We start from the raw sequence: 12224 nt of genomic DNA, 5'->3' as shown, positions 1-12224 counted from the left end.
CCATGACTACCCATAACACCTCATGCTGTGTTATTTGAATCTAGTTAAGAGAGAACGGTGCTGGTCCCTCACCGTTGACCTTGACCACCTGGCCCATGACTACCCATAACACCTCATGCTGTGTTATTTGAATCTAGTTAAGAGAGAACGGTGCTGGTCCCTCACCGTTGACCTTGACCACTTGGCCCATGACTACCCATAACACCTCATGCTGTGTTATTTGAATTTAGTTAAGAGAGAACGGTCCCTCACTGGTCCTTCACCGTTGACCTTGACCACTTGGCCCATGACTACCCATAACACCTCATGCTGTGTTATTTGAATCTAGTTAAGAGAGAACGGTGCTGGTCCCTCACCGTTGACCTTGACCACTTGGCCCATGTCGGAGAGCAGCTTCAGCAGCTTCCTCAGCTCGTACTGGGTGGCACTCTGCTGGATCATGGTGAGCAGCAGGGCCGACGCCTGGCTCTGCACCCACTGCAGAGGCACCTCCGCTGGGCACTGGTCCGCCGCACCCTCCCGCAACTAAGAAATGGGGGTCAGAAATTGAGAGATATTGACAAAAATGGATGATCATTTGGTGGGTTCTAGCCGTAGTGTATCAAAACTCTTTGGGCTGACACCTGGCTCTGCACCCACTGCAGAGGCACCTCCAAAAGGCTCTGGTCCGCCACACCCTCCCACAACTAAAGGTGTTTGTACTGTATGTGTGTTTTTATTGTAGGCCTTTGTGTTTTTCATGTCATTCTGCTGTGCTGTAAGACAAATTGCCTTTTTAAGGACATTAAAGCTTTCAAGTCAAGTCAAGTCAAGTATAATTTCGTGGGTTCTAGCCGTAGAGTATCAAACTCTTTGTTGAATCATGATCTGCCTGAGAATAATGTAATTCTAACTTGGTATCTATGAAGCTGTATGGGAAATGTGTCACTGCCGTTTATAAGACTGTTAATTGTTCTAACATTTTAAAGTTGATCAGATTGAATCATTGATGCATTGAATAATTTCAGAAGACCAATAGCAATGAAAAAAATGTCCATCCATTCCACACAAGCAAATACAGATAAGATAAGAAGAACGTACGCCAATCAGGCACTTCTGAAAGTCTGAAAGACTTTTTCTGGCTCCAGTATACTTCTTGGCCTCGCAGCAGAGTTGGTACATGTTGAGCATGTGGAGCAGTGGAGATTTCTGTGGGGGAGGAGGAGAACATATATGCAGGTTCAGTAAAAAAAAAATCTGAAACATTTATTCATGAGTATTTATTATACTTCACACAACATCACAAGGTAACACTTTATTTGACGCCGGTGTCATAAGCACGTCATTACAGTGTCATAATAGTGTCATGAAACTGTCATAGATAAGTCATAAACATTATGTCCATGTCATAAGCATTTCATGACTGTTTTTGCCATAACCGAATGTCACTTAAGGCCAACAGTCATGAAATGTTCATGACATGGACATAATGTTTATGACACGTACATAACTGTGCTATGACACTATTATGGCACTGTAATGACATACTTATGAAACCGGCGTCAAGTAGATGTATAGTAACGAAGTAAAAGTAACGAAGTACTGTACTTAAGTACTAAACTGCAGTATCTGTACTTTTTTGAGTAATATTTTTTTCCTCATACTTGTACTTTTACTGCACTACATTTTTCTGATGAAATTAATACTTTTACTCCGATATATTTTTCATGTGCTGCTTTCGTTACTCGTTACTCGTTTCTATGCCCGAGCGCTAGATGGCTCTGTCATCACCAGATATGATGGAACGTGTTCACGGTCAGTGGGCGATGCAATGGTAGGGAAATAAAAGCAGATCGCATTCTCACGCATGTCTTTTGGCGCGGTCAGTGACGCTCAGTTGGCATTGACACTGGCATATTGGCAAGATGGATGAGGTAGACGAGGTATCGCCATCAACATCAACAACACCAACCACCTCACATAATAAACCAAATGGTATTCAAACTTTTGACTGACTTTTTTCCCCCCCATTTTTTTTAATGCAGTACTTTTACTTCTACTTCTACTTTTTACTCAAGTAGCAAAACTTGCAATACTTCTACTTGCTTTACTTAAAGGGACACTCCACCCATTTTGCATTAGGCTTTCCATTGCTAGACACCCAGTCATACTTTTGAATGGTCTTGCAAAAATCTCTCAATTCCCCCTGAGATAGGAGAAATCCGCATTCATCTCTTAACACTTCCTATGTCAATGATGTAAAAATGGTCATTTTGCATCATCGACATAGGAAGTGTAAGAGAGGTGGATTTCTGTTGAGACTACAAGCCTTTTTCCCACCTTTTCAACCCCGCCCATAGGGGGTTGGACCTAATGCTCTAACAGACCTATCACAGATCAGTGTCCCAGTGCTTTTGAAATCACTGGCATTGAGGCTCCAGTAAGCAGTGTTGCCAGATTGGGCCCACCCAATTGGGCTGCTTGGGATGGCCGTCTGCGGGTAAAAATGGCATTTTACAGGAAAACTCGCCCAATCTTTCCCATCGACATCAATAGAATTGGGCGGGATTTAGTGCTTCCAGGCGGGTTTTGAGCATTTTTTGGGCTGGAAATCATCAGCCTCATCTGGCAACACTACCAGTAAGTCACTGGCATAGCTGGAAAGGAGAAGCTGGAGCACACTGCAGCTTAGTTTTCAAGACTTTATTTTGTGCACACACCCGACCAACATTTCGGTGTTGCTACACCTTCTTCAGAGTCAAATGATAGCAAGAGAGACACACATTTCAAGACTTGACATTCACAGGTGATGCCACTTGGTTTGGCTAAATTGGTCTCATCTCATTGCAGGTAATTGACCCCACCCCCCAACACCAGGACAAGATTGCAGACAATTAGACAGAGAGGCTTCGTAGAAAGGCATTTTGGATTCATACTCTAAATTCAGTGGAGCCTCCGGCATATAAATGAGGAACACAATATGTCTTGCTCTCTGTAACAAATTGTTCCAGCATCGCGGCTGTGGTCTTGTAATAATTGTAGCTGTGGTTTTATTGACAATGTTCTTTGTGTATTGTTTTTTTCACTTTTTTATTTTGTTTTGGGAAGTTGGCAAGCTGTCTTATGGTGCATTCCCCAGCTTCCTAGTAGGCAGTCAGAAGGCAGCTACCTCCCACTTGAAAGCGTTCCAACCAGCAAGCCAACCAAACTACAAACATGGAGGGACAAAAATACATATCCACTTCTCTAAGATGTCAGCAATGTAAACAATGAGGTGTAAACAACACCATGCGTTTTTTTTCCATGTAGCTGCATTTCATCTTTGAAAGAGGCAATGCCAATAACTACACCTTAGAAAGGTTCATGGGCGGTTTTGCAACTTAACCTGTCCAAATCAACTCTATTTGTCCATAGAATGGTGATTGTTGAGTAATGTCCAACATAAACTATTCCTAACACTGTGCGCTGCCATTGCTGTGATGACATCACGATTGTCAATGGGACGAAGTCGGTTGGCTTCGCTTTTGCCCCAGCTCGCGACTTGAACATTCCACTTCAACAGGCGTTCCAATGCATTTCAGCAAGTAGGAGGTCAGAAATATCCCATCTCCCAATCCTGGGGACCGCACCATAATTGTTTACAATCTTGTCCTGGTGTTGGGGGGTGGGGTCAATTACCTGCAATGAGATCAGACCAATTTAGCCAAACCAAGTAGGATCACCTGTGAATGTCAAGTCTTGAAATGTGTGTCTCTCTCTTTTATCATTTGACTCTGAAGAAGGTGTAGCAACACAGAAACGTTGGTCGCGTGTGTGCACAAAATAAAGTCTTGAAAACTAAGCTGCAGTGTGCTCCAGCTTCTCCTTTCCAGTGATGTCTGTCCCACTGTGATGCACCTGCAAACAGGGTTGCCAGATGAGGATGATTTCCAGCCCAAAAAATGCTCAAAACCAGCCTAGAAGCTCAAAATCCCGCCCAATTCTATTGATTTCTATGGCTAAAATTGGGCGGGTTTTCTGCTAAATGCCATTTTTACCCGCACACGACCATCCTAAGCAGCCCAATTGGGCGGGAAACAGCCCAATCTGGCAACACTGCCTGCAAGCTGAGGGAGGGATGATGCATAGAGTCCCAAATAACTGGGTGTGGCCTGTGGAACTTGAGCATTGCAGTGCATTATGGGGATTGTTGTCACAAATCCACAAGCACTAAAAAGTCATTTTCTGCCTTTTCTTGGCCAAGAAGGCACCAAATTAGAAATGTATGTTACTATTCTACTATAAATATGACCCACTTTCAGTAACATATGCATGTCTCCACCGTAGGAATGCCCCTTTAAGTACAACACATTTTGAATACTTTTGTCCTTCTACTTGAGTAAGGTAAGGAAAGGTTACTTTTGACTTTTACTCAAGTCATTTGACAAGATGATACTGGTACTTCTACTCCACTAGTTTTCTCCAGTACTTTATACATCTCTGCCCATCACAAACCCACACCCTCCCCAAACCCAAGGCACACACACAAACACAAAAACATACATAATATTAAAAACCAAACCCCCCCCCCCCAAAAAAAAGCCCAAACATCATCATCCCAATTCCTGTCACCATCTCAGACTGTCCTATGTATATTATTTATATATATATAAAAAGATGAGTATCAGACTCCAATTGTCACTTGTATCCATATTACCTTGAGGAAGAGCTGAAACCCGTGTATGAGTGTCCTGATGCACCCGTTCTTTAAGAGGACTTTCCAGATGATTGACAGGTCATGAAGGTTCCAGTGGTGTTGACTCAGGCTCTCGTTGATGTGGGCTGTGCACTCCTGGGAGATCGACACGTCGACGGATGTGAGGAGCCATACGGAGAGAAACTGCAGAAGAACTGACTCCTGTTGGTCAGCCATATGGAAAAACAAAATCACATGAAACACTGTGGAAAAAACCTGAAGGCACTCTGAACAGAATAAGTTAATAAACTTTATTACTGAACAGAATTAGGTAATAAAACACCTTTATTACTATGGCTAGGCCATGCAAACTTTTAAGTCTCCGATGTGATTTGTGGCGGGCAAGCCTTAATCACAGAGTTCTTGTCGCCCTGTATCACATTGTAAATTCAATACGATTTTATTGTTAAGATAAGCGTGTGGGGCAAACACAAGAACTGTAATCAAAGTCAAAATCTCGTCAATTCAAATCACCAATTGCAGCATACCCACTCACCATGCCCTGTAGTGGTCGTCAAGCACAAAGTAAAAAAAGACCATAAATAAAAAAACAATGAAGAGGCTGTCTAAATCGGTACCTTTTCGCAAGACGCAAACACGGCCAGTGGGGGGCAGTGGCGAGAGATGGCCTCCTCCAGCTGATGCCTCCAGGGGCTGGTTTGGCCTGTGCCCTGCAGCAGCACCTGGAACAGCTCTTTGGGGGGCTCAGGGTACTCCTCCTCCCCACCACCGCTGCAACTCTCCAGGGGCCCACCCACGGGCTCCAACAGGCCGTCAGAGGCTGCCTGGAGACGGGGAGGGAGAGGGGCCTGCAGGTCCTGGAAGGCCAGAGAGAGGTGGCTCTGCAGGGCCGGGCTGAAGCTAGTCACCAGCGCCCTCACCTGGAGGGAAGGTGAAGTACCGGTAATCGTTATTGTGCTGAGAATGATTCACTGACTACTGTTCACTTTATGCTTGTCCCATTGGGATTACATACATATAGTAATTCTGAAATGATTAACCGGAAATGTTGATGTAATGTGTTTTTTACACTGTATTACATCAAATGCAGACACACTGAAATAAGGACTGAAAACACAGTGGAACCAAAGTGTGTACAGAATGCAGTGCAATTTCATACAAACCCCAACTCCGGTGAAGTTGGGACATTTGGTAAACTTATTTGAGACGTGTTGGATTTATCAAATTAGAAATGAGTACATTTGTCCCCCAAAACAATATTTTTCTCGGTTTAACACTTAATATGTTGTCTTTTCACTATTCTCCATCTAATGAATAGATTGGATGTTTTGAAAATGATAGCATTTTGATTTTATTCACTGTTTACCAAACGTCCCAACTTCATCGGAGTTGGGGTTTGTACATTAGATTGGTGTATCAGAATATTGCAGGAACTTTCCTGAATACAGTCAGCGTAACTACCATAATGTGTGTACACTACTGACTGTAGTGTGGTGTTACGTAATACAACAACAGTGAGTAGTATATGTCTAAAGTTCATTATGTGTTGAGGTTATACGAAATGTTCCTTTGTTTCAGACATGTAAAAGTTAGTCAACCCTCTGATGATGACAGAAGTTTCACCGTCGAAACATGTCAGGTAAAAGATAACAAACTTTTGCATGTCTGAAACTGAAACAAAAGAACTTGAACATTTTTCAGCGAGTAGTATTTTACAATGCCACACCTGCTGAGGCGGGTAGCTGTGCTGCTGGACAAACAGCAGCAGGTGAAGCCACTCCCCATCTGCGGCGCAGTCCCGCGGGTACACAGAGGTGAGGGGCAGGCCATGCTGCTGGGAGAACTGCACAGCCACACACCACTCCTGCAGAGCCTCATAACACGACCTGACACAGCACAATAACAAAGAGAAGAGTAACCAGTCATCAGTGTTGCCAGATGGAAAATGCTGGATTATCGTAACAAAACCTCAAAATTATAATTTTTGGGGCCTTTTTGGGAGGAAATTATCGTACAACACCCAAACAGTTGTTTCAAGGCATCTAAATTAACTGAATGAAAACTCTGAAATTATCGAACATCATGTTTTTTTAGTCGTACAGAGGACAAAATGGACAAAATGATGGTACAAATACGATAATGATCGTACATCTGGCAGTCACACATTATTTGATGCCGGTGTCATACACGTCAGTCTCATAATGGTGACATGACACAGTCATGGTCAAGTCATAATCACTATGTCAATGTAATGAACATTTTATGATCCGGAAAAGTTGACATTGTCTGTCTATAACATCACTGAATGCCACTTAATGTTTATGATATGGACATAATGTGCATGACGTGTCCATGACTGTGAACAACACTGTCATGACACCATCATGTCATACCTATGACGCCGGCGTCAAGTTAAGTGCTACCGAAATCAAAAAACGGGCGATTGTTTTTCCCCAAAACACCAGTACAGGTTATTCAGCAAAAATTTTATTGCACAAAATCACCCTCACGTGAAGATGACTTGACAAGTTGTATTATGCCAGCCTGCTTTACCAACATTAAATTGGCTACCTACCGTACCATTTTAACACATCTCCTTTAAAACCAGACATCTAAACACATCCACTACATACATCTAACTCAAACGGTTGAATAATATACAACCTCATTGCTTGTAAAATCTTCTTCTTATCATCTTCAGATTCTTTGCTACGTCTTCTTCTTTACTTTGTGTTGGACAATGCTGTCAGTGTTGCAACTGTACACTGCACCTTACCCTGTTCTTCCTTAAATTTTCACATTGCAAGTCGCTTTGGTTAAAGGCGTCTGCTAAATGCTATGTAATTTACTGTAATGTAAAATGCCTTGGTACTTCATTGAAAATACCTGTTGGGGCACCTGTTGCCGACATTGCTGTTGACAGCTTTCTCCAAGTCACTCAGTAGCTCCCAGCCCCTCAGGCCTCTCCACTCAGAGTCCAGCAGCTGGTTACACTTCCCAGCTGAAACACACAGCACACTCGGCACATTAAGAAAAGCACACGCTTTAGCATTTTAATGGACGAAAGAAATTTCTGTATAAAAGGGAGACAATAAAGCTTCTTTGCACAAAAAAAGACCTGAAGTGTGCGGATTGTCTCCTTTTTATACAGAAATTTCAACTGAATCCTGCACCTTCTAAAGTAAACAGATGAGCGGTGGCCTATCACAACTATGGACGAAAGAAAGAAAGAAAGAAAGAAAGAAAGAAAGAAAGAAAGAAAGAAAGAAAGAAAGAAAGAACAAAAAAACAAACAAACAAATGAAAGACTCAATCAATCTACCTATCAATATACTGTATCAATACATCCATCCGTCCATAAATCTGTTGTACTGGTTTAAGCTCAATGAAAAGTAACTAAAACCTAAAGACTCCGGAATATTTTCACAAAAAGAGACAAATCATTGGAGAAATCAGACCAGAGATAGAAAAATGAAAAAGAATAAACCATGATGACATTACCAGGGTTCAGCCCACCAATCCCGTATACATGGGTTCTAAATTTTTGTTTTCCCATGGCTGCACGACACTAGCTGCGCACAACTAAACCTCTGATTATTGGAAACCACTGTCGGTAAAAAAGTAGCTCACGTGGTTGACTGCCAGTGTCTTGCCCCTCCGCACAACATCGTGTTTATAAGCATGGTAATTGAAGGTAATGACAAAAACCGCACACCGGTGAGCTCCCATTTAATCCATTTTATTTCTGTGTGATGTTTCGGGCCCGAAACATCACACAGATATAAAATGGAGCAAATGGGAGCTCACCGGTGTGCGGTTTTTCCCCATTACCTATGGACTTAACTTTTTTGAACCTGCACCCGAAACAAGTCTTATTTGGATGTGCGTGAGATTTGGTTTGGTTATAAACACGGTGAACCCATGCATAATAACCAACTAATAACCCACAGCAGGCCCTCTCCTACTGACCCAGGTTCTCCTTGAGGGTCCTCAGGCCTCCTCCCTCCAGGTCCTTGCTGAGCAGCCTGTAGATGAGCTGCAGGCTCCGGATGTCCACCCTCAGCTTCAGACTGCACACGCCCAGCAGCTCGCAGAAGCACACGCACGCCGCCGCCACGTGGGGCACGTCGAAGTGTTGCACGCCCAGAGCGTAAGCCAGCTCTGCAGCATGGCTCAGTCTGGAAGTAATAACACAATAATAGTCTTTTTTTTAAGAAAGAGCGCTCAACTCCCAACTATTTCTTAAAACGCACTCTCAGGTGTAATTCTTGTAGTTTAATCTAGTTCTTGTAGTTTAATCTTTTTAGGCTTAGGCCGAAACGTCTGTCGGTCATGCTAACCCACTAGATTAAAGTACAAGAATAACACCTGAGAGTGCGTCTTTTTTTTTAAACTAAATATGACACAATAATAATCATCACAATCATCATTACATTACATTACACATGCTATTATCCAAAGTGACTTCCAGTTATTTAGGTACTCTGGTTACAGTCGATGGAGCAATGTGAGGTTGTGTGCATTGCAGCCAAGGATGTTCAAGAGACCACCAAACACACATTCATATCTGCAACCCTCTGATCACCAGACCAACTACCCAACCATTTGGCCAAGGCTGGCATCATCATCATCATCATCATCATCATCATCAAAACAACAACAAAAACAATTCACTGAACTGAAAATGCCAACCGACTCACATTGGTTTCTCATCATTGACATTTGCAAGGTGCTGGACTAGAAACGTCCCGTAGGCGAACGAGGGTCTTCCATGCCTCAGGTGATGCAGGAAGTCCAGGTTCTCCAGAAGAGCATATTTGTTTACAAGATAGGGCGTGGAGAAATGGGGGAGATCCGGAGTCATATCTTCAAAACAAACAAACAAACAAAACAATACATTGCATTTAGAAGTGCATTTTTTTTTTGCTAAGTGGATGTTTATATGTATGTGTAGATGTATGCAATGTTTGATCTGTGCAATGTACGTACATTAGTTGAATATCTGTATGTTTCCAGATCAATACAGTATCTGTACTCCATCTACTAAAGCACCCCAATAGTTTACAAAGACTTTACACTTCATGAAGACGATTAAAAGAGCTGAAGGAGGGAAGACACATTTAGATAAAGGGTTTGGAGATACTTCATAATAAGCCTGATTTAAAGAGAGTCTAGAGGTGTATCAGCCCCCATAACTCACCTGTAGTGCCCAGTGTATTGGCTGACTGCCACCAGAACAGCCTGGATGCGTCCAGTGGCTGCAAAGACTGTTCCGGGGGAAAGGCAAGAATTGAGGGGAAAAAGTCACATTTTCACCCAAGTCACTTTTTCGCCCATTGTTACTGTCCAGCAACAACAACATTATGCATCACCAACAACACCCAGATTGATAGAAAAGTGCTATAAAATGTTTATAAAAAATAAACTGCCAAGTGCATTATCCCCAGAATCCCCATAAAGTAAAGAGTCCTTCCCACTGATAACAGGCCCCATGCATACCCCACTGTAAGCACTATCCAGTGTGCTAACATCATATGGAGTTTGATGGATGGTGTAGAAGTTGGTCTGTCTGCTTGATGGTGTGTGAGTTGGTATGTTTACAAGATGCTATGTACTGTACGTGTTAGTGCTGAAATATATTCTATGTGAGTTGGCAAATTTGCTGAATGGTGTTTGCAAGATAGTGGGAGAGTTGGTACTATGTATGGATTCAGAATGGTGTACGAGTTTCTGTGAGCAGGTGTGTTTATTTCTGTGGGTTGGTTTGTTTCTTTGAGCTGGTGTGTTTGTTTCTGTGAGCTGGTGTGTTTGTTTCTGTGAGCTGGTATGTATGTTTCTGTGAGCTGGTATGTTTGTTTCGGTGAGTTATGCTTAAAGGATGGCATGCGGGTTGGCATGGGTGGGCACCTGCAGGAGGTGGTAGACGGAGACGTCTGAGGGTCCGATGCCAAGCGGGCCGCTGGGGGGGAAGAGGGCGTACTTGAGCTTGGGGTGCGTGCCCAGCGCCATCTTCAGCAGCTGGGGGTCAGCCCTCCACTGGCACTCGCTCGCCTGCGGGATGTGCTGGGAAATCTGGGAGAGAGCACATTGCAAAAACAAATAACAAAAATCAGTAGTAGCAAGAGTTTATTACCAAAAGAATATTGCTTTCCATAATTTTATTAGTCGGTCAGTCAGTCCGTTACTCAATTACAAACCGGTTTGCTTTTTAGAGCGTTTTTGCACACAGTGTAGGTCTGTTGACCTTTGTATTTAAAATGTTGACTCAAACAAATGGCTCCTTAACACTGAGAAAGACACAGGGGCAACATTGCAAGGGGAAATCCGTCGTTGCCCTCCGTTTGGAGTGAGCCCTCAGAAAATCTCAGTTTGAAGGGGTAGAAAGCCCTTCCCCTTTCGCCTACCCCTCTGTCTTAGTGTGAGTTGGGATGCCACTACCCCTACACGTGAATGCACAAAACGGAGGGGAAGGGGAAAGGCATAGGGCGAAAGGGGTGAAATGGGATTCAGCCTTAGTGTTAAGGACCAGATTTTTGAAAGACATAGGGGCAACATTGCAGGGAGGGGGGCCTGACCTGGTCGATGCCGCCGGGTGCGAACATGATGGAGGAGAGAGCCAGCAGGCTGTGTCCCTCCAGGAGCATGCTGCTCACGCTGCCCTGGCTGCCCGCGATCAGCACTCGCGCACTGGTCAGGCTGCCCTCGAACACCCGCCCTGGATCTATGGAGGACACAACAAAGAAAACATAGGGCATTTCTCAAAGTGAAATGTTCTAACCTTGCTAGGACGAACAACGCCCATTTTTCATAGATTTCACCAAAGTCTATCCAATTACTAGTCCTGAGTGTAATTAATAATTGGATACACCTTGGAAAAATGGGCGTTACTCGTCCTAGTAAGGCTAGGACACTTCACTTTGAGAAATACCCATAGTTACTGGTACTACCAGTCAACATTGAGATCAGAGAGACAGGAGAACTATACGGGCATATGGATAGAGAATATATTTATACAAGTACAGCACATTATAAATAGGGAGACAGAGGGATAGAATGAATGTAATATATCCACTGTAGAGAAAGATTAATACAGAGATAGAGAAAAGGTGGGTTGCGGGTGGTTGCATGTGTGCAGTGAACACGTGTGCGCACACACGCGCGCGTGTGTGTATGTGTACACAAGACACTGTTAGTTCTACCTAACTCAACTAACTAAATCTGCTAACTGCTATTTTGTGAATGAAAAAAAATAATTGTTTTGTTTGTATGTTGTTCTGTATGTGTCTGTAAACGGATTATCCACCTGTCTCTAGCTAACAGTTCCAATACCTTTTAGGTCTTTTGATATTTCTTGTATCTTCACCAGCATTTCAAAGCATGGATGGCTGTCAGATGAATCCTGTCCTTCGACGTCTTCATCATATCTATGATGAATATGGTGAAAAGAATGGCAATAAAAGATCATGGCTATGAATCACTACCACACCATGCAACAGATGATGATAAAAGTCATGACATAGCAATTGGCAATCCTGTGTTTCAATAATTT

General features: G+C 43.1%; 1 protein-coding gene across 2 annotated transcripts in view; it reads right to left on the bottom strand.

Moving 5' to 3' along the window:
- Nucleotides 1–12224, bottom strand: part of spg11 (SPG11 vesicle trafficking associated, spatacsin) — a 56680-nt gene that overhangs the window by 29214 nt on the left and 15242 nt on the right. For both annotated transcript variants that reach the window (XM_063197107.1, XM_063197108.1), the window contains exons 18-29: nt 12005–12099; nt 11251–11396; nt 10583–10747; nt 9876–9942; nt 9376–9541; nt 8645–8853; nt 7562–7676; nt 6402–6561; nt 5293–5595; nt 4676–4876; nt 1081–1188; nt 357–525 (exon numbers count right to left, since the gene is read on the bottom strand). In XM_063197107.1, coding sequence (XP_063053177.1) covers nt 357–525; nt 1081–1188; nt 4676–4876; nt 5293–5595; nt 6402–6561; nt 7562–7676; nt 8645–8853; nt 9376–9541; nt 9876–9942; nt 10583–10747; nt 11251–11396; nt 12005–12099 — 1904 coding nt within the window. The remainder of the gene's footprint in view (nt 1–356; nt 526–1080; nt 1189–4675; nt 4877–5292; nt 5596–6401; nt 6562–7561; nt 7677–8644; nt 8854–9375; nt 9542–9875; nt 9943–10582; nt 10748–11250; nt 11397–12004; nt 12100–12224) is intronic.

This window comes from Engraulis encrasicolus, chromosome 4, assembly GCF_034702125.1.
Source record: "Engraulis encrasicolus isolate BLACKSEA-1 chromosome 4, IST_EnEncr_1.0, whole genome shotgun sequence".
NCBI lineage: Eukaryota > Metazoa > Chordata > Actinopteri > Clupeiformes > Engraulidae > Engraulis > Engraulis encrasicolus.
This window is presented reverse-complemented; position numbering and strand designations above follow the sequence as displayed.